This window comes from Sycon ciliatum, chromosome 5 (genome assembly GCF_964019385.1).
Source record: "Sycon ciliatum chromosome 5, ocSycCili1.1, whole genome shotgun sequence".
In the NCBI taxonomy this organism is placed as follows: Eukaryota; Metazoa; Porifera; class Calcarea; order Leucosolenida; family Sycettidae; genus Sycon; species Sycon ciliatum.
The window spans coordinates 6401491-6420293 of NC_088647.1; the positions used below are offsets into that span (position 1 = coordinate 6401491).

At 48.7% G+C, this 18803-nt stretch overlaps 2 protein-coding genes across 2 annotated transcripts; both read right to left on the minus strand.

Moving 5' to 3' along the window:
• Window positions 1–316: 316 nt before the first annotated feature.
• LOC135817364 (uncharacterized) lies at window positions 317–6338 on the minus strand. The gene is made up of 4 exons (XM_065330535.1): window positions 5200–6338; window positions 2560–2666; window positions 1575–1668; window positions 317–1372 (listed from the first exon to the last, which is right to left on the minus strand). Exons 2-4 carry the CDS (start codon window positions 2655–2657, stop codon window positions 839–841), a joined length of 726 nt encoding a protein of 241 aa, XP_065186607.1. The 5' UTR covers window positions 2658–2666; window positions 5200–6338; the 3' UTR covers window positions 317–838.
• On the minus strand, window positions 3241–4459 carry LOC135817360 (uncharacterized). The gene is made up of 2 exons (XM_065330531.1): window positions 4249–4459; window positions 3241–4154 (listed from the first exon to the last, which is right to left on the minus strand). The coding sequence occupies exons 1-2, from the start codon at window positions 4457–4459 to the stop codon at window positions 3241–3243; spliced, it is 1125 nt and encodes a 374-aa protein (XP_065186603.1).
• Window positions 6339–18803: the final 12465 nt, after the last annotated feature.

Below are 18803 nucleotides of genomic sequence, written 5' to 3' on the forward strand. Positions count from 1 at the left end.
CAATGGGCCAGTTTTAATTTCTTACTTTTACGACGGGGCAGCGCCAGTAACGGTTTTTCAGAACCGCTCACAGAGCGATTTTTATATGGATAATTTCAGTTTTTTTTCCGTTCCCTCCCCACCCCAACCCCGAAGGTAAACATGATGAACACGCGCGCAATGTACTGTATGTAGGCATGAGACTGCGATAACACACTGATACATACCAGCCCTCCCCACCTCGCTTACCCCGCACACAGATACACAAACACGCGGATGCACACGGTACATGCACACATACGCACATGCACACGACACAAACAGGAAATTCTTCATGTAAAATGCCATGCAAAGCAGTGGCCACCGTACTTTTAAAAGGAAGTCAGTTGTGGAACAAAATAATTCAACTACAACGTGTAGACAAGCTGACGGCCAAAGCACAACATAGCAAACATGACATTTGCCCAAGGATTGCAGTTTGCAGACCACGCCATGGAAGCAGCGAATACAGAATGTAATATCATACAAAGTGACAAGCAAAGAAGTGGCCACCATACACCAGAAACTTGCAGAAAGTCACATATCCAACAGATGGAAAAGTGAACAGCAATCTGGTACAGCCCACACAAGACAAAGCTGACCTGATACTTGTCCCAGGATCGCAAGTGGCAGATCCTTTTCAATGCATAACATGCAGGTGTACGTTACACGCATGGACAAAATCTGACCGTGTCGCCAGCATACAATGTCATCACATAATATACCCCACAAGTTACACACATGCACAGTAGAAGCACAATGAAAGCAATGGAAAAGTACGATGTGGTTGCTGAAGCATCTTCGCACTTCAAATTCAGACTTAAATGTGGTCGTCACGAGATGATATACCTGCAAGATACAAGATAGAAATGGCGGCGGCCGCGGCGATTGCAGCCTTGCGACGCCGCATTCTGGGACTAGCGGAGGACGGGCTGTCGGAAACGTGCGCTTTCTCAACGCGTGTGGACTTTGCCGGGGTGGCGTCGGCAACAGGTGGCTCTGGTGTTGCAACGCTCTCGGTCTCACACTTCGCATCACTCGGCTCGGTAGCATCAGCAGTAGTTGAAGCAGTGTGGGAAGTATCGCTCTCTTCTTTCTCCTTGCCGCTAGTACTTGTGTCCATGGCAGTGTCAATGGTGGTGTCCATTGCAATGTCGATGGTGTTGTCCACAGTATCTATGGCGTCCATGACGATGGTGTCCATGACGATGGTGCCAGTGGGTGTGATGGTGGTACTGTCATCAGGCTTGTACCCGTGAAACTGTTCCAGGTAGTAACGCAGAGAGTGCGCGTACTTGTCCAGTGCGTACCACATGAGCTGCGTGAAGAAGGGAAAGCGGAACTTCTGCGGAACCTGCATGATAAGACACGAAGGGAGTCATAGTGGAACAAAGTGAAGTATACGGAGATGGAGAGAGAGAGAGAGAGATGGAGAGAGAGAGAGAGAGAGAGAGAGATAGAGAGAAGTAGATCGATAGACAGACACCCATCGTCCATCTATATACTGTGTACATGTGTGTGACACAAAAACAGACAAACAGACAGGGAATGCTGACCTTTCCACAATTGAGAATGTGATACCAGACGGATGTGCCACCAAAGTCGATACGGAAATCTGTGTAGCAGCCACCGACGCTCATCAGGCAGTACCTGTGACAGCACGGCATCACCACAAGCAACAGCAGTAGACCAGCAACAACAACAGCAGCTCCATCAGTAAGCCAGCAACAACAACAGCAGCTCCATCAGTAAGCCAGCAACAGCAACAGCACAAGTAACAGCAGTAGACCAGCAACAGCAACAGCCACAGTCAGTAAGCCAACAACAACAGTAGACCAGCAACAGCAGCGCCAGCACAACCGGCACCAGCAGTAGGGCAGCCAGGAACAGCAACAGCAGCACAATCAGTAAGCCAACAACAGCAGCAGCACCACAAGCACCAGCAATAGGGCAGCTACACCTGTAGTACTACAGTCGACCTACCCTTATAACGATAACCTCTATAACGATATTACCCTTATAACGATATTTTTCTGCCAAACCAAATCACTCCATTGACTTTTGTATACGTTGCCTTACCTCTATAACAATATTGCTATAACGATATTACCCCTATAACGATATAAAATGGGCTGATCAATCGACATTTCCCATTTCATAACAATATCTAGAGGGAATATGTAGAGCCTACTATCCAGGTAGGGCAAGCTTCACTTGATAAGTCGCTGGGACATGACGAAATGCAATGGAGGCACCAGTGGGCACCTTGCTGTGTACATAATGTGCGCATGTACATGTACGTCAGTTATTTATGCTATGAAGAGTGTAAAAAATGAACAAAACTCATGCATTATGACGTATGTGTATGAAATGAACCAGTTACCCCTATAACAATATTACCCTTATAACAATATTTCTTGGTGTGACGCAAATATCGTTATAAGGGTAGGTCCACTGTATCAACAGCACCAGCAGTCGGCCAGTAACAGCAACACCGGCGGCAGCAGCAGCACCATCAACAAGAACAAACAAAACACATACTTTTGCACTTTGGGATATTTCATGTCGACCAGTCGGTTGGTGGCCTCCTGCTGCAAAGCGCGCAATGTTTCCGGCCACACCAAGTCCACTCCATCCATATGACGTACCTGCGTGCAGCAGCAACAACAACAACAACAACAACAACAACAACAACAACAACAACAACAGCAACAGCAGCCACAGCAAGCAAGCAGTAGGAAGAAGAAAAGACAAATGAGCAATTTGTACACGGTTGCGAATACATACTATACAGCTTGTGATGGGGCATTGATAAACCAATACAGTCAGACCTCGCATAACCGCACACATCCGTTTTCGACAAAAATATCCGGATAGGCAAGGGAACCGGATAATCGAACACACATACTGTATGTATGCATGGCATATGCTGTAAATCGGCAACCAACAATTTTCTTCCGGATGGCGAGGGATGCGGATAAAAGAGGACGGGATAAGCGAGGTCTGACTGTATAAACACATTGCACAAACCAATCAGGAGTTAAAAATCCATACTTTCTCAAAACGAGCCTAAGCATGATCATGTATGACATGAGCCTCAAACGCCCACCAAACCCCCCAACACGGTATACAGGGGAGACAGTAGTGCAGTGGAGTGCTCAACTACAGTGCACTCACTTCTCACGACTCCTATCCGGACCTCCAAGTTACGGGCATCTTGGTCTACGGGGAACCCCAGACACCACTCGCTGCTATATCCAGCCTAGCCTGGGGGTCCGTTATGGCAGAGCGGTAGCGGAATGCTTCCCCAGTTACCGGCTGCAGGTGTGGTTCAGTGGTGACGTTGTTGGCGACCCGTTTGAGGAGACCAGCCGTAACATCTCGTACCTCGTTGTGCCTCAGTGAGGGAAACCCACCCAGAGAGCACGACAAGGCGTGGGCGACGGTGAACGATGCACCACACGGGCAGATCGATGGAAGGTGGGCTGGCGGCCAGCCATAGCGGAGAGCAAGGCCATCCCGGAACTCACCCTTCGAGAGGGCAAAGCCATGGGCCTTCAGGGGTCTACAGGTCAGCCAAGCCGACGCACCCTTCTCCGCCGCCAGACCGACACAGAGCTGGATATCAGTGTTCTGCGTCAGGATGAACTCTTTGGCTGCTTGGGCCGTTGAAGTGCGGGTACGACTTGCCACCTCCCTCTTAGTGGACCGTACCAGGTCCAGCACATGGCCAATCTGGGTGTCCTGGTCCAGAATCTTGCGGACGAGCGCCGAGGTTATCGCTGCCGATGCCCGGAACTGGTCGCCCAAGGTGGTGGGGTCGACTAAGCCGAGGCCTCCTTCACGGCATGGGAAAGCAAGGACCCTTCGCTCACGTGAGTTTACTGGCTTACCGCACAGGGCAGGAATAAGGACATTGGTGATGGTGTCTTCCAGAGGGCCAAGATTTTCAGCAGCACACTCCATGACTCTGCACAGGAAGGACCAGCGATGCTTCAGGCCTTGCGTGAATGCTGCATAGGCAGCCTGTGGCTGGGTTTCGGCAATCTTGGCCAAGGACACGATCTCGTCTTTCCACCCGTTTGCCTTCTGGGAAACATAGCTCTGGACGAACTCCGTCGATCCGAGTGCAGCACCTAGAAACCGGTGGCCGTCGGTGGTAATGTGCACACCGGTCCCTGCAAAGGCGTCCTCAGCTCTGGACGAACTCCGTCGATCCGAGTGCAGCACCTAGAAACCGGTGGCCGTCGGTGGTAATGTGCACACCGGTCCCTGCAAAGGCGTCCTCAGCTTCCGTCAGGTGACCGGCCTTGACAACCAGGACTGATTTCTCAGCATTTGCTGCGTACCCATATGCCGGTCCTTTCTGTCGCAGAATATCCCACCAAGCGCGTAGTCGTTGGACTCTGCCGCCCGCGGAGGAGTCGTCTGCAAACCACATCTGGATCGTTCCCTCAGCCGAGAGAGCACGAATGAAGACAGTCAGTTATAGGCGTTTCACACGACAGCCACTTGCCATTTTACGGCGAGTGATTTACGAGAAAATTGACTGTGTGGATTCACATGGCTGCACTCAACAGCGGGCACGTTTGCATTTTTGAATGATTCACCCACCAGTTGCCATGGGTATTTCAAATTTTCAAAACACGGGTACAATAATTATCATGGTGAAAAGAGCCGCGTAAAAAATCAAGTCTTGTTTTGCGCTTTTTGGTGTAAATACAGTTTACTGCTTGCCGCAGAGGGGCTGAGGGCTACACCCACAGGACACTTCTGATCATAACTCACTAGACCTAGTCTTTCTTAAACTTGCATTCAGTTCCGGCGGGGACAATACCCCGACACACGACCAACAAAATCTCTAACTGTCTTTGATGCCATCAGAATATCTATGCAAACACAGCCTAACGGACAAAGTCAAACAAGCCGTGACCTGATGTTGACACAGCCTGGTCAGTATGGAGCTTGCATGTCGAGTCTGCAGTTAAGGAATTCATACCTCAAAAGTTGAAGCGAAATAACCTGAACAATAAACTGTGGTATAATGCGGGAAAATCAATAAATTACAAAAATGTCACATTTGGAAATTTTATTGGGTGGTCATCCCGTTTGACTGTGCGAAGTAAAATTAAAACAACCAAATGGTTGGGTTGATCTGCACTGTGCAACCGATTCTCTCACCTTTCTTCCTCCAGCTATGCCTGTGACACCCTTTGTGAATCTGCGAAACACTAGTGGCAGGCCACGCGAAAATGAGAATGCGCGCAGCCAAGTTTAGGCCATCATCTCCTTCATCCAACATCCCGGCGGTAACTCCGCCCGTTCAATATCCAACACCAGTCCCCAGGAAAGAATAAGGCACGAGATTTCAAGTTCAAGGGCAAAGCTAAAGCCAATGGCACTGATTTTTGGAATTGTCGAGTAGAACGACAATTGGTGTGCGGAAGGACATCATTTCGACAGCGTACAACCACGTCCGGCTGCTGCCCACTGCTGCTGGTAAAAACCAATACATTGCTCTTCTTTGCATTTAATACAAGACCACGAGCGTCCAGCCAACTTGAGAGGGAGGTAACCGCCAAGCTGAGCGCATCAGACACCTCTTGCGCTGTCCGTCTTGCACATGCCAGGGCGATGTCATCCGCAAACTGCAGTGATGATGCCGGCGAAGATTCCGAGGGGACATCTCTGGTGTATATGGAGAACAGCATGGGTCCTAGAACAGAGCCGTGCGGCACACCAGAAGTGCACCCTCGTGCTACTGCTGCGTTCGGGTCACGTCATTTGCGATTTAGGTGGATCCGGCAGTTCACATTTGGGGGTACAATGAGCCAGTTTTAATTTCTTACTTTTACGACGGGGCAGCGCCAGTAAAGGTTTTTCAGAACCGCTCACAGAGCGGTTCAAGTAATATGGATAACGTTAAAATAATACTCAATATGCTACCTGTGGTGTGGTGCAAGCTCAGCACTGAGCTAAATCAAACAATGCTACATACAGCCTACACAGCCTCTAATGGCCCTCTATACAGTGCTGCGATGGCAGAACTTCTGAAGTTCACATCACCTTTCTTCCTCCAGCTATGCCTGTGACACCCTTCGTGAATCAAACACTAGTGGCAGGCCACGCGAAAATGAGAATGCGCGCAGCCAAGATTAGGCCATCATCTCCTTCATCCATCACTGATCACGGCGGTAACTCCGCCCGTTCAATATCCAACACCAGTCCCCAAGAAAGAATAAGGCACGAGATTTCAAGTTCAAGGGCAAAGCTAAAGCCAATGGCACTGATTTTTGGAATTGTCGAGTAGAACGAAAATAAATAATCGAAGGCGATCACGGTCAGATTCGACACACACGTGACACAGTTTGGGTCGCGCTCGTGTGTCGCGCTTCGCAGCTCGAGCGCGCCCAAGATTATTATTATTATTATTATAGACAACACCTCATGGCATGAGAAGAAAATCAGCCAGTACGGGAGATGTGGGTGTTAACCAACCATGGTGAATAAAAGAAGAAAAGTAATGGTCAAGACGGAGAAGCATGGGAGGGACAGGTGATGGTGAATCTAGTGAGCAGATTTAAATGCGTCCAGGGTACTGGCATTGCGCGTAGTAGCGGGCAGCGCAAGCCAAGCAGAGTAAGCAACAAAGAGTGGAGAGCGTACAAGGGAGGACGTTTTAGCCAAGGGGAGGGCAACAGAGCATCTTGTCTGGGAGCCATCTGTGATTCGGAACCAGTTATACACGTTAAGATGAGGAGGATGTAGAGCTAGTTTAAATTTGTGAGCAAAAGTGCAAATTAATTTTTGACGGTGGGTCGACAGTGGGCAAGCATTTGCAAGGACATACAGGGAAGCAGAAGAGTAGAGAGGGGGTAGACTAAACAGGATACGAAGAAGTTTTCTATGGTGGATTTCGAGATGCTCAGCGAGAACCGAGGACAAGCCACACCAGCTAACAGCAGCGTACATGAAAAGAGGCAGGATGTACAGTTTGTAAAACAAAATTTTACATTTGAAAGGAAGATGGAAACAATGGGGACGTATAACACCTAGGGCAGAGCTTGAACGGCTGCAAAGAGCATCAATATGGAAAGACCAAGAGAGACGATCATCAAGCATTATTCCCAGGTGTTTATGGTTGGAAACAACCTTTATGGGTTCTGGGAAATCAGGATGGTGTAAAAGTGACATGGATGAGATTGGGGGAAGGAACATTATTTCGGTTTTAGTCAGGTTGGGTCTAAGTCGCCATGTTTGCATCCAGCGTAGGACACTGCATATCTGAGCCGACACTCGAGGTACAAGAGCCGCTGGGGACGAGGATGCTGACAGTAGGGTTGTATCATCAGCAAATAACGAGACACCTGGGTCTATAGAGGGTAAATCATTTACGTATGCTACGAACAAAAGAGGTCCAAGTATGGAGCCTTGGGGAACTCCAGAAGACACTGGTAGAGGATCAGAGTTGATGGAGAGGGCAGAAACAAACTGTGATCGGCTACTCAGATAGGACTCCAGCCAGGACAGAGCAGGGCCAGACACACCAAAGACAATATGTAGCTTGGCAAGGAGGCCACGATGCCAGACAGTATCAAAGGCCTTTGCCAAGTCAAAGAAACAGAGAGCAATATGGTGTCGAGCATCACGAAGGGTGGCAATGTCTTGTACTAGACGAGCTAGTTGGTCAGAGGTTGAGTCGTTGCGCCGAAAGCCAGATTGGGAAGGGCTAAGGCATGGTGAAATGTGGCAATACAACTGGTCGTAAAATACCTTTTCACATACTTTTGAAAGGGAGCAGAGAAGAGATATTGGACGATAGTTTGAGGCTTGTGATCGGGAGCCTTTACACTTGTAGATGGGCGTGACCTTAGCGATCTTCCAACGATCAGGAAATACGCCTGAGGAGTAGGAAAGGTTGAATATAAGGCACAGTGGGTACGCCAGAGATGGAGCCAGAACTTTGAGAACTTCATTTGGTAGGGCATCAGGACCAGGGCTTTTGTTGCTTTTTAGTCTTTTTAGGTAGCTGCGAACAGATGATGTGGTGGTATGTATAGAGCGCAGATCAGAAGACACAGTCGCAGAACGCTGCAGAGGTGGTATTGGAGAGGAATGGTCGTCTGGAATACCAGCTGATGTGAATTGCGTATTGAGAGTATTAGCTATAGACTTGGGGTCAGTCACCATCGAACCATTGGAAGCTAATAACGGTGGTATGTCTTGACGTGTACTAGTTGTCCTTTGAGTGCGAACAAAGGTATACAGGTTAGGCCTGGAAGAGGGGTGAGATAGGGTGGTAGTGAGCGAACGTAAATATGCTCGATACTTAGAACGTGACAATGACTTCACCAGATTGCGCTGTTTTTTGTATAAAGAAATATTAGCATAGGTGGAGTACTTCTTACTTAAGCTATAGTAGTCGTATTTGAGTTTAATTGCACCTTGGAGATCTTTGTCGAGCCAAGGGATCTTGGGGTTACGGCTGGACTGACGAGGGTGGTGGCTGCCATGTTTGGGTGTAGCGGGTCTTGCTCCGTATTGTGGCACATAGAAGGAGAGCACGTCATCAAGAACTGTGGTGAACTTCTCCACAGCTTCATCAACAGTAGTGGAGGTGAATAAAAGATGCCAGTCACAGGCAAAAAGTGCAGAGTTGATGATTGACCAAGTGGAGGGTGTAACCTTGCGGAAGGCATGTCGCGGAGGGGTAGGAGTCTGAGAGCAGTTGTAAGAGGTGTTAGCAGTGGCAATGTTGTAGGCTAGCGTTGTAATGACTTGCAAATGATCCGATGCAGCAAGCGGGGCAGCATCGTCAACAGAGCGTACAGAGAGGGGGCGGTTCGTAGCAAGCAAGTCCAGACAGGACAGTCTTCCATTCGGAGCGACACGGGTGGGGAAATTGACAAGCTGCTGGAGGCCAAAGCTAGAGAACACGTGTGATAGCTCCGTACCAGCACGCGATGTGGTGTCACCACTCCACCAGTCAGAATTGTGGGCATTGTAGTCACCGGTAAGAAAAACATCAAATAAAGAGAGGTCCAAGGAACACAGCGTGTCGGTAAGTATGTCGCAAAAGGAGGTGATATCAAGAAGGGATTGTGAAGGGGGGCGGTAATGACAGCAAATGAGTAGCGGATTGGCCCGGAGACCTGCCGGTGCACCAAGCTCAAGCCATAAGGCCTCGCTTTGGGGAGAATCAAGGTCATGGCGACGGGTGCAATGTGGAAATGTCCCATCACGTATGAGAATGGCCACGCCACCATAGCCACGTAGGTTTGATCTCAGGTTCTTATGTGTAGATCTGTCTTTACGGAAGCATGTGTAGCCTGGAACACTGAATAAAAGTGACGGGCTTAGCCAGGTTTATTATGGTGGGCTTGTTGGCATGACATATTGCGTACAAATCCGGAAGTTTGTTTGTTACAGAGCGACAGTTGATAGTTACAATGTTAATGGAATGTGCGTGGTCCGGGAAAAACGGGAAAGCATGAGCGCTCAACGGGGTGAAGCCCGACGTTAGTTTGTGGTAGGGGGCGTCGTGGAGCTGCTGTTGATTAGGAGTTTTAGTAGTTTGTCGTCCAGAATCAGGAAGGAATGGTGGTGCAAGTGGAATATGACCACTAGATATAGAAGAATATGTAACGCAATGAGGGGAAGGGTGTGATGAACTTGCGTGGGGCACAAAGGGTTGGGCAAGAGGATTTAGCTGTTGGCTAGGTGACGGAGGACCCATCACTTGCTAGCGGAGTCGGCATAGCGCCATTTGCGGACGGTGTGCGCAATGGTGTCGGGCCAGAATTCCTTGTCAAGCAGCGTTTGCTCAAACTCTTCCGCGACAGAAACGCGTGCATAGCAGGTACCAAAGTATTGGGTTTCGGCAATTGTGCATGCGTATACATCAACGCCCCTATCAGCGCACCAGGTGACAATTGACTGTGCCTTACTTCCAGGGCTAACATTCCCGACAAAGAAGGCACATCGCTTGGGAAGATGTGTGCCAGTGAGTGTGTTGGGGTTGGGGTTTTCTGTGGCCATTTTTCTGTAGACAGACACAACTTTGGATTTTGTTGCCTGGGCAATGGGATCGCTGTGGGCCGCTGATTTATTGCTCCTTCGCCGCTGTTCTTGCCAGTTGTTCTGATGGGGATCGCCTTCTGTGCTCCCAGCAGCACCCTGAGTACATGTGGGCTGTACTGGTGCACCACCGGCGCCTGCTGTTGTAAGTGCGCCCCCAGTTGTTGCATTTCTACCAGTGTGTACGGGTATGTTCCTGCGTTCCATGTGGTTGGTGTTAGGTACGGTGGCCCTGCTAGTGCTAGTTGACCTGCTGTGTAGAGTGCGTGCATCCTCTTCTGGCTGTGTGCTATTCGTACTCACTGTACGAGTACAACGGGATTGCATGTCTGGAGTGTCGCAGTGTACGGGCTTGGATGAACCATTGTACTGCTGCTGGTGAAGCTGTTGCACTTCCCCCTTCAGCTCCGAAATTTCCAGCTTCAAGGACAAAATTATGCTATCCCTGTCCTCCCTCATGGAGGCAATCTCCCCCGCCAAGGCCTGGATAGTGTTAGCAAGGCTATCTAGCTTAGAGTCATTAATCCACGACGTACCGGTGTCAGTGACGGGCTTCCCTCCAACGCCGTGCTTCCGCAGTGCCTGCACCAGCTCTGGCCGGGCGAGGCTCGAAGGGGAGTCCAGGGACTTGCGTTCAGCGATGGCGATTAGTTCCTGGTACCCGATCAGGGCAAGATCAAGGTTCTGGTCCAGGGACATACTTAGTTTCAGCAAGGGCAAAGGTAGAAGGGTAAAACTGCTGCGGGGGGCTCCCGGAAAGCTGTTCCGAGGAGCACCAAAAACGTCAACCACCCCCTGAGATTCAAAAAAATAACATATAGATGAGTCTCGCGAGCGCGACAGGCTAGCCGCTTGCGACAAAAGTTGTCTTTTTTTTACGAATTCTGTGACGTCATGTTTTGGAAGAATGTCCCAACAGTCATTCGCGTATCACTTCGGTGATCCAAATGCGAATGCAGCCTTGCCGGTCGCCCGCCGGCCTGCCGCCTACGCGACCAGCCTGAGACTGGCCCTGCCGCATTTGGCGCTTCTAAACGCTGCGATCCGGTAGACAGCTCACTGGGCTGCCAAATACGTGACTGGCTTGAGGACAGTTCCATACTGGGCAGGGCGCCCAGCTCAGGTCGCACGCCGTAGCGGCGTGAGCTGGGCGCGGTGAGGGTTGGTGATAACTACAGTTTCCTCCTTCCTCCTCCGGAAACTTCCATTTTTCTGCAAATACTTCCGCAAGCGGCAATCGAGCGGGGTCTGGAATTGACATGCCGTGAGATGGACAACATGGGTGTTGAGGAGCATGCCCGGAAGATCACCGGCATTATGAAGGAGTCAGCTGCATCATCCATTGGCATAGTACCAAAAAGAAGAAAAGTACATACAAAATTGGCTATAACAATGCCATTGAACAGCTAGCCGAGAAAAAACGCAAGTTACGTTTGGATCTCACTAACTGCAAAGACGCTGGGAAGATTTCTGAGATGAAGCAAGAACGCAATCGCATTTCACACCAGATTCGGCGGGAATGCCTCAAGATGGCATCGAGCAGGCTTGATGAACGAGTGGGAGAAATAGGAAGAATAAAGAATGACGCAAAGATGTTCAAAGCAACCCAGCTACTCCGTCGTCAGAAACAATCACCGGTTATCGTTGAGGATGCTGAAGGCAAAATTATATCTCAACCTGCGGAATCGGCGGAAGCAGTCAAGGAACACTTCAGAACTATATTCTGCGACCAGGCACTAGCAACAACTATGTTGGAGAGGAGTGAAATGCCACTGAACCGATCCATAACGACTGAGGAGGTGTCCAAGGCTGCAAACCGTTTAAATAACGGCAGAGCATCCGGCCCCGATGGAATCCCGGCTGAGCTCCTGAAGTATGGGACGCAATCACTGCATGGTAACATAGCCACATTATTCAATAATTACGCTAAAGATCAACGCATCCAGCTTGGTGATGGTATATTGGTCCCGTTGCCGAAACCGGGCAAGAAGAGAGGTCCTCCTGCAAATTTGCGGCCAGTTACCCTTCTAAATACACTACGCAAGCTACTGTCTCTAATCGTATTGACGCGTATTAAGCCGGCAGTTGATCAATACCTCTCGCCCTGCCAGAGCGGATTTCGCAGCGGGAGAAGTACAGCGGATGCTGTGTACTCCTACAGATGGTTGGCAGCAAGATGCCAAAGAGTAAAGGAAGATATCGCCATTTTGGGAATTGATATGTCGAAAGCCTTTGACACTATTTCAAGACCAAAGCTCATGAACGTGCTGGAGACTATTGTGAACCCGGACGAATTACATCTTATTCAGTGCTTACTTACGGATACCACCATTAAAGTACGGCTAAACAACATCCTGAGCCAGCCACTTGAAACATACAATGGGACTCCACAGGGAGATTCTCTGTCGCCGGTATTGTTTACGATATACCTGGAAGCTGCGTTAAGAGAGGTACGAAACCGTCTACCGCCGCGACCAGACCGAGACGTCCAGCTGCTTCTGCCCGGAGAGTCGGAATATGCAGATGATGTGGACTTCATCAGTACCGACCAAAAGTATCTAAAAGATTGCCTTCCTACAATATCCTCTTCGTTAGCAGAGTGGAACTTGAAGATGAATGAGGGGAAGACGGAACACACCATGATAAGCAGACAAAAGGATCGAATAGAGGAACAGTGGCGACACACAATAAAGCTGGGCTCGATGCTTGGAGTGGATGAGGACATAGGCAGACGAAAGCGGTTGGCTACAAGCGCACTTCACCGGATGTGGGTGATATGGCTGAGAGGGCAACACATCAGAGAGTCTCTACGAGTGCGCCTCTATAATAGCTTCATTCTACCAATCCTGCTTTATAACTGTGGCACGTGGAGTCTCACGGGGACACAGGAGCGGAAATTGGACTCGTTCCACAGGCAGCAGCTGCGAACAGTGATAGGCATTAAATACCCGCTCATAATAAAGAACACTTCCCTGTATAAACGCACAGAATCTCGCCCCGTGAGCCAAATCATCAGAGATGCTAGATGGAGGCTGTTTGGTCATGTGCTGCGTTTGGAAGAGGCAGCCCCAGCCAGACGTGCCATGGGAGCTTACTTCTTAGGGGGTAACGGCCCCAGCTTTAGGGGACGCCCAAGAACAACGCTCCCGCGAACGCTCAATAATGATCTCAAAAAGCTGAAAAATAATACCGCCCTAGAGACTGGCGATGACTTGAACATGCTGCAGCAGCTTGCCCAAGACCGTCGACAGTGGCGGGAACTGGTGAAGGCTGTATGTAGCTGCTATTGAAACAATGGACATAATTTATACCTTTATATATAGATAATGGAGATGACTGCAACAGGCTGCAGCAGCTCGCCCAGGATCGCCCTCAGTGGCAGGACCTGGTGAAGGTTGTATGTAGCCGCTAATGCAACAATGGACATAACTTTGCGTTTCCATCTTGTCTTTTTTTGTGATTGTGATGCTTGATGTGCACTGTGCTTCCTCGCATTCACTTGCTCCTTCTTGCAGCTTGTCTCTTTTTTCTGTTTTTTGTTTTGTTTTGACGCTCTGTGTGCATTGCGCTTCCTCGCGCTCACTTGCTCCTTCTTGCGGCTTAAGCGAAGGCTATATGTGAGCTTTATAAGCTCACTGATGCTAACGCGAATAGAGCATAATAATAAAAAATAAAAAACTTCCGCAAATTCCTGGCAAGTTCTGCATCATTCCGTACTTTTCGTCACATTTTTGTTGTTTTCTGCCGCAATTTCTTGCGCAAGTTTTCGAGAGTTCTTTCCGCAAATTCCCGCAGGGACAGACCATGGTCACATGGCACCATGGTCACATGGCACCATGGTCACATGGCCACATACCACTATTACCAGGGAGTCATGAAAGTACAGTCGTCCCTCTCTAATCCGGCACTTTATAATCCAGCACCCTCGATAAACCGGCACAATTTTCAGTAGCCAAAAATCCTCTTCATGCACATTGCAGCAGTAGATCAGATTTGTTAATCCAGCACCCTCCCTAATCCAGCAGATTTTCGTGGCACAAATGGTGCCGGATTATAGAGGGACCACTGTAACGAGAGAGCTTGGAAGCTCAGGGCCCTGCGCTATGCTTTGTTGCCTAGCTCATCGTGCATGTTGTTAGAACTGATGGAAAAGTTTTTTTCCTTTGATTAGCTACATCATTGTATTGCAAAAACGTTTCAATGAGTTACTGAAGTAACGTCTTCTGCATAGCTATGGGACCGGCGCTGACTCTGCCGATCACGGGCGTTCTGGAGTCGACGGGATGTCTGTCCTGCCGTTTCCTGGGACCGGCGCTGTTGTTGTTGTTGTTGTTGTTTTTTATTTGAATTCGCAATACCAAACGGGCAATAAGCCCAATTACATGGAAGCGAATAAAGGAATGCTGAGAATGAGGCATTGGGGTGGATGTTATTTCAAGTGGAAAATACTGATCCCGGGAGGTACTAAAAATAGGTACAATGAAAATCTGAAAAGGCCATGGTACTGTCGTTTACCATGCTGGAAGCAGCTACATGGAGAAGGAAAGACAACAAGAAAGACGTTTTATCTCATGTATTGGACAAACAGCGCTGACTCTGCCGATCACGGTCGTTCGTCTTCTTCTTCTTATTATACTGACGGCAACTAACATCCATTCTAATTGCATTTACTCGTCTCCCTACTTCGTATTTCTTTCCAGAAAATCTCCCCATACAGCAGGGAGTCGTTTACATAATATGACTCCCTGCTATACATCTACATGACTGTATACACAATATAATTATTATGCTATCGGCCTACATGCGATTCCCGGGCTGTTCGACAGGCGGCCCAGCCAACCTGCTAGTGGGATCTCGGCCTCGCACACAAATCCACTCAAAATGTTACTGCACTGAATGCATTCCCCGATACACTTCGCATATATACTCATTCTCTTGATGGTACCGTACACTTGATGGTACGGGACAGGTACGGGATAGCGCCAGGCATGCTGATGGCACAAACAAACAAAAATATTGTGGCCAGCTGTCTTTGTTGGTACGGTACGGTACGGGACAGATACAGGATAGCGCCAGGCGTGACACAAACAAACAAACAAACAAACAAACAAACAAACAAACAAACAAACACCAAATTAAAGCTGTGTGGACCCTGGCTAGCGCCAGACGTTACTGAAGTAACGTCTTCTGCATAGCTACGGGAATAATATTAATAATAATATTATTACATACCAGGGAGTGGTAAAACAATAATAATTATTATTATGTTTTACGACTCCCTGGTATGTACTGACTCAATACACGTAGGTCTACTACATGTCATACTGACTCTCTCCATCAATCACGTCAATCCATGTCCTGGTTGCAATGTAGGGGAAACCCCGTGCAAGCATGACTCAGTCACATCGTCTTGACTTGTCCAGTGCGTGCCAGGACTAGAAATACCATTGTTGCCCGTTCTCATACCATAGCTGCTTGAAGTTGAAGGTCTCTCTACTCCAGCACCAGGGCCGTACATGCCTGATGATGGTGATGCCACTCGACACATGCCAAATAAAACGCTCGGGGTGACGCACCCCACACCCACCATGCCTCTTTGTCCAACCGCACTTTTTCCCTCCGTTGTGCACGTCCAGCTCGCCGCATCTGAGGCTGAGCTGAGTGAGGACGGACTCGCAGACTGGACTATCCATGTCTGGCGGTGCCGAACACTGGGGTAGGTAGATGAGATCTACTAGGCCATCATTTTCATGATTATAGGCAGTCTGTACCCGATGTCATGAGTCATGTCATGTGCAAGGGTCTTTTGCTTAGCTTGTCTTGTACTTTTAAAAGTCTTTGTAGACCTGGGGCTAGGACCACTACTGGCACTAGGAGATCTACTACACTGTAGTACAGTAAATAGAGAGGTTCTGCACAACGAAAATTCGAACGAAGTTTCGCGACAGGCCTTGCGAAAATGTGTACGAATTTTCGCACGAACTTTGTGTTCTGCACATTTTCGTAGTTTGCATGCGCCAAGTGCACGTACGCCATGATCCGATCTCACGAAACTTCCTACGAAAGTTCATTTCGCGTTCCCTGCAAGTTTCGCGTCCAAAGTTGCGAAAGTTCGTGCGAAGTTTCTCACTTTGTGACGTAGAGCGAAAGTTCGTACACATTTTCGTTTTGCAGAACCTCTCTAGTACTGGATATAACGTGCCCCTTTGATTTTCGATAATTTATCACTATATCCGGTGCATCACTATAGCCGATTTGCATGTATGGTCGACCACACATGGCACATGACTGGGCATGAAACGATGCGTACACGCTGGAAAAAGTATGAAATGCAGCCACGTGTAGAGGAGACGGCTCGATACCGGGACGTTTTGACAGCCAAATTATTTGTATAGACCCAAACCGATTATCAACGTTGATTTTTCACTCGAAATATGTTTGTGGAAGGAAACTGGCATGTTGAAGTTTGCTCTGGGGCCAGAGTCAATCGAACTGAGCCACTCCTGTGTGTTCACCCATTGCCTCCAAGTTGCCCAATTTTTCGCTTCAAAAAAGTTCAAATCAGAGGTGGCTCCAAACCGGACACGTTTTAGAGTGCACGTCAAATTCACTCTGGGTCTGAAATTAGGTAATTGCTATCGCTCCACGACGGCCAGTACAGAGTAACAATAAGCCTTGTGTGTGCTTCCATTAGTTTTGATTGGTATGCGGTGCTTTATTGGCGAGAGGCGAGCCGCTGTTTACCTGCGACAAGAAGTTGATTTTTCGAAAGTCGTAAAACTCAAGTCGCAGTGCGAAGCAACACGTCAAAAACTCGCCTGCTTGATATGGCGCTTCTGGTCATCGCAGAGCCATGAAATTTTGGCTCGGAGTATAACACATAGTAGTCTCACTGTGACATATGTGTTCTAATCAAAATACCAAGAGAGAAAGTGAATATCGAGTCCGTTCCGGTTTGCAACCGGTGTCCTATTTGAAACCGTCCCCTCTACATGTGGCTGCTTACAGCATGCAGGGAAGAATTTTCTCTCACTCATGTCTGCTGCCAGGCGCATCCAGGCAACACTGGATCAGTTTTGGAAGAAGTGAACTTTATTGGAAGAACAATTGTTTTGTGATCATCACTCTTGATCACTAAACGCGATGTTTTCCTGTACATTTGATATGGTTTGCTTCCTGAAGCCCATCACAATAAGCGATATATCGGTATAGCCGATAATATTGTGTATAGTGATATTTTAGCTGCATTTTTTTCTGATTTTGGCGAGTTCTATCATTATAGCCGGTATATCGTTACCAGTGGTTACACCCGGTCACTTTATAAACGATACTCACTGTAGTAGATAACCAGTATAACTAGACTCTACCTGTCGCTATGCCTATGGCATAAGCCTATGCCAGGCTATGGTCCGTGTGGATCATAATGATTGTCATGATAAGCCACGGCTACAACTACAAGTAGTTGTTTGCATCGGTCGCCGAATGTGAGATGTATGGTGGGTATGGGGAGTGGGTCCGTAGTCTGAAATCGTTCTGATCGACGTTCACTGCTATGCCCACCCGGACTGTTGTTGTCCGACTCTACTGCAACTGCTAGTGTTACCAGGTTACTTGTTACTGTTAGTGTGTTGGTGAGTTTATCGAACTAGTTTGGCTACCGTGTGAGTCGGCCCTGACTGCACGAACTCCCACACAGTTAGAGGTGGCGCCAAAAGAAGCGAGCACGCCTCGAAATGGAGGAGGTGCGCAAGGAAATCCTCCAGTGGTACGAGATCCTGGCACTACAGTTCCGCGAGAAGGAACTGCAGCGCGTTCTTCATGCCGATGTAATGCTGGTCTTCGATCACCTGGTCAATGCTGGTGTGTTCGAAGGCACTCGTGAGTACGTGGAAATCAAACAACATTCGACCCAGTATCAGCAGGTCAGCGAGATTCTCAGACTACTTGTTGCCAAGAAGACCAGCGATAGTTTCCAGTCGGAAAACGTTTTCGATGCGTTCTGCAAGGCAGTGCTGGCCGTGGAGCAGCCAGCAATGGCCGAAATGCTGAAGAAAGAGCGTGAGCGCTGCATAGCAGAGGAACGTGAAGAAACGGCTAGTAAGTGCGATCTAGCCCGGCCTCGTATACCATATACTGACGCAATGGCCTGGATAGAGAATGCGATTCTGAAAGGCAGATACCACGGTGATAAAAGCCCCATTGAGCGTTATAAAATACACTTGAAGAAACAGTGCGAAGTGCAATCACGGCACGCAAGCATGGCACCTACACAAGAAAGTGTGGAGGACACATTTGTATCGATGACGGCGATGACTGAACGCGAAGCACTGCGTCTGTCTGTTCAGCGAAGCAAGGGCAACAGAGCACAGCCCGGTCCCTCAGCATCAGCATTCCTTGCCGACCTTGCGGATGACAGCAAATGCAGTTTTGAACTCCACAATCCATTGCAGCTACTGATGAAAGATCCCAAATCCGACGCACAACCGGCGCGCAGTGCAAGTAGTAATAGCAGAGGTGCGTCGTCGTCTGGCCAGAAAGTGAAGTTGTTGAAGCGTTGCATGTTGATGTCTGGTGCTGGTAAAGGCAAGACAATGGCATGTCGACGTGTGATGGCCGACTATTCAGGCGATGAAGCATCTGGTCTAATGCAAGAGCACTTTGACTTTGTCATTCCAATCTCGTGCCGAGATACGGACCGTGTTAGCACC

Coding starts and splice junctions, on each gene's coding strand:
- LOC135817364 (XM_065330535.1), bottom strand. CDS start 2,657: ATGGATGGAGTGGACTTGGTGTGGCCGGAAACATTGCGCGCTTTGCAG. Junction 1,669..2,559: donor AAATATCCCAAAGTGCAAAA/GTATGTGTTTTG, acceptor GTGCTGTCACAG/GTACTGCCTGATGAGCGTCG. Junction 1,373..1,574: donor ACATTCTCAATTGTGGAAAG/GTCAGCATTCCC, acceptor CTTATCATGCAG/GTTCCGCAGAAGTTCCGCTT.
- LOC135817360 (XM_065330531.1), bottom strand. CDS start 4,459: ATGTGGTTTGCAGACGACTCCTCCGCGGGCGGCAGAGTCCAACGACTA. Junction 4,155..4,248: donor CGACGGCCACCGGTTTCTAG/GTGCTGCACTCG, acceptor ACCGGTTTCTAG/GTGCTGCACTCGGATCGACG.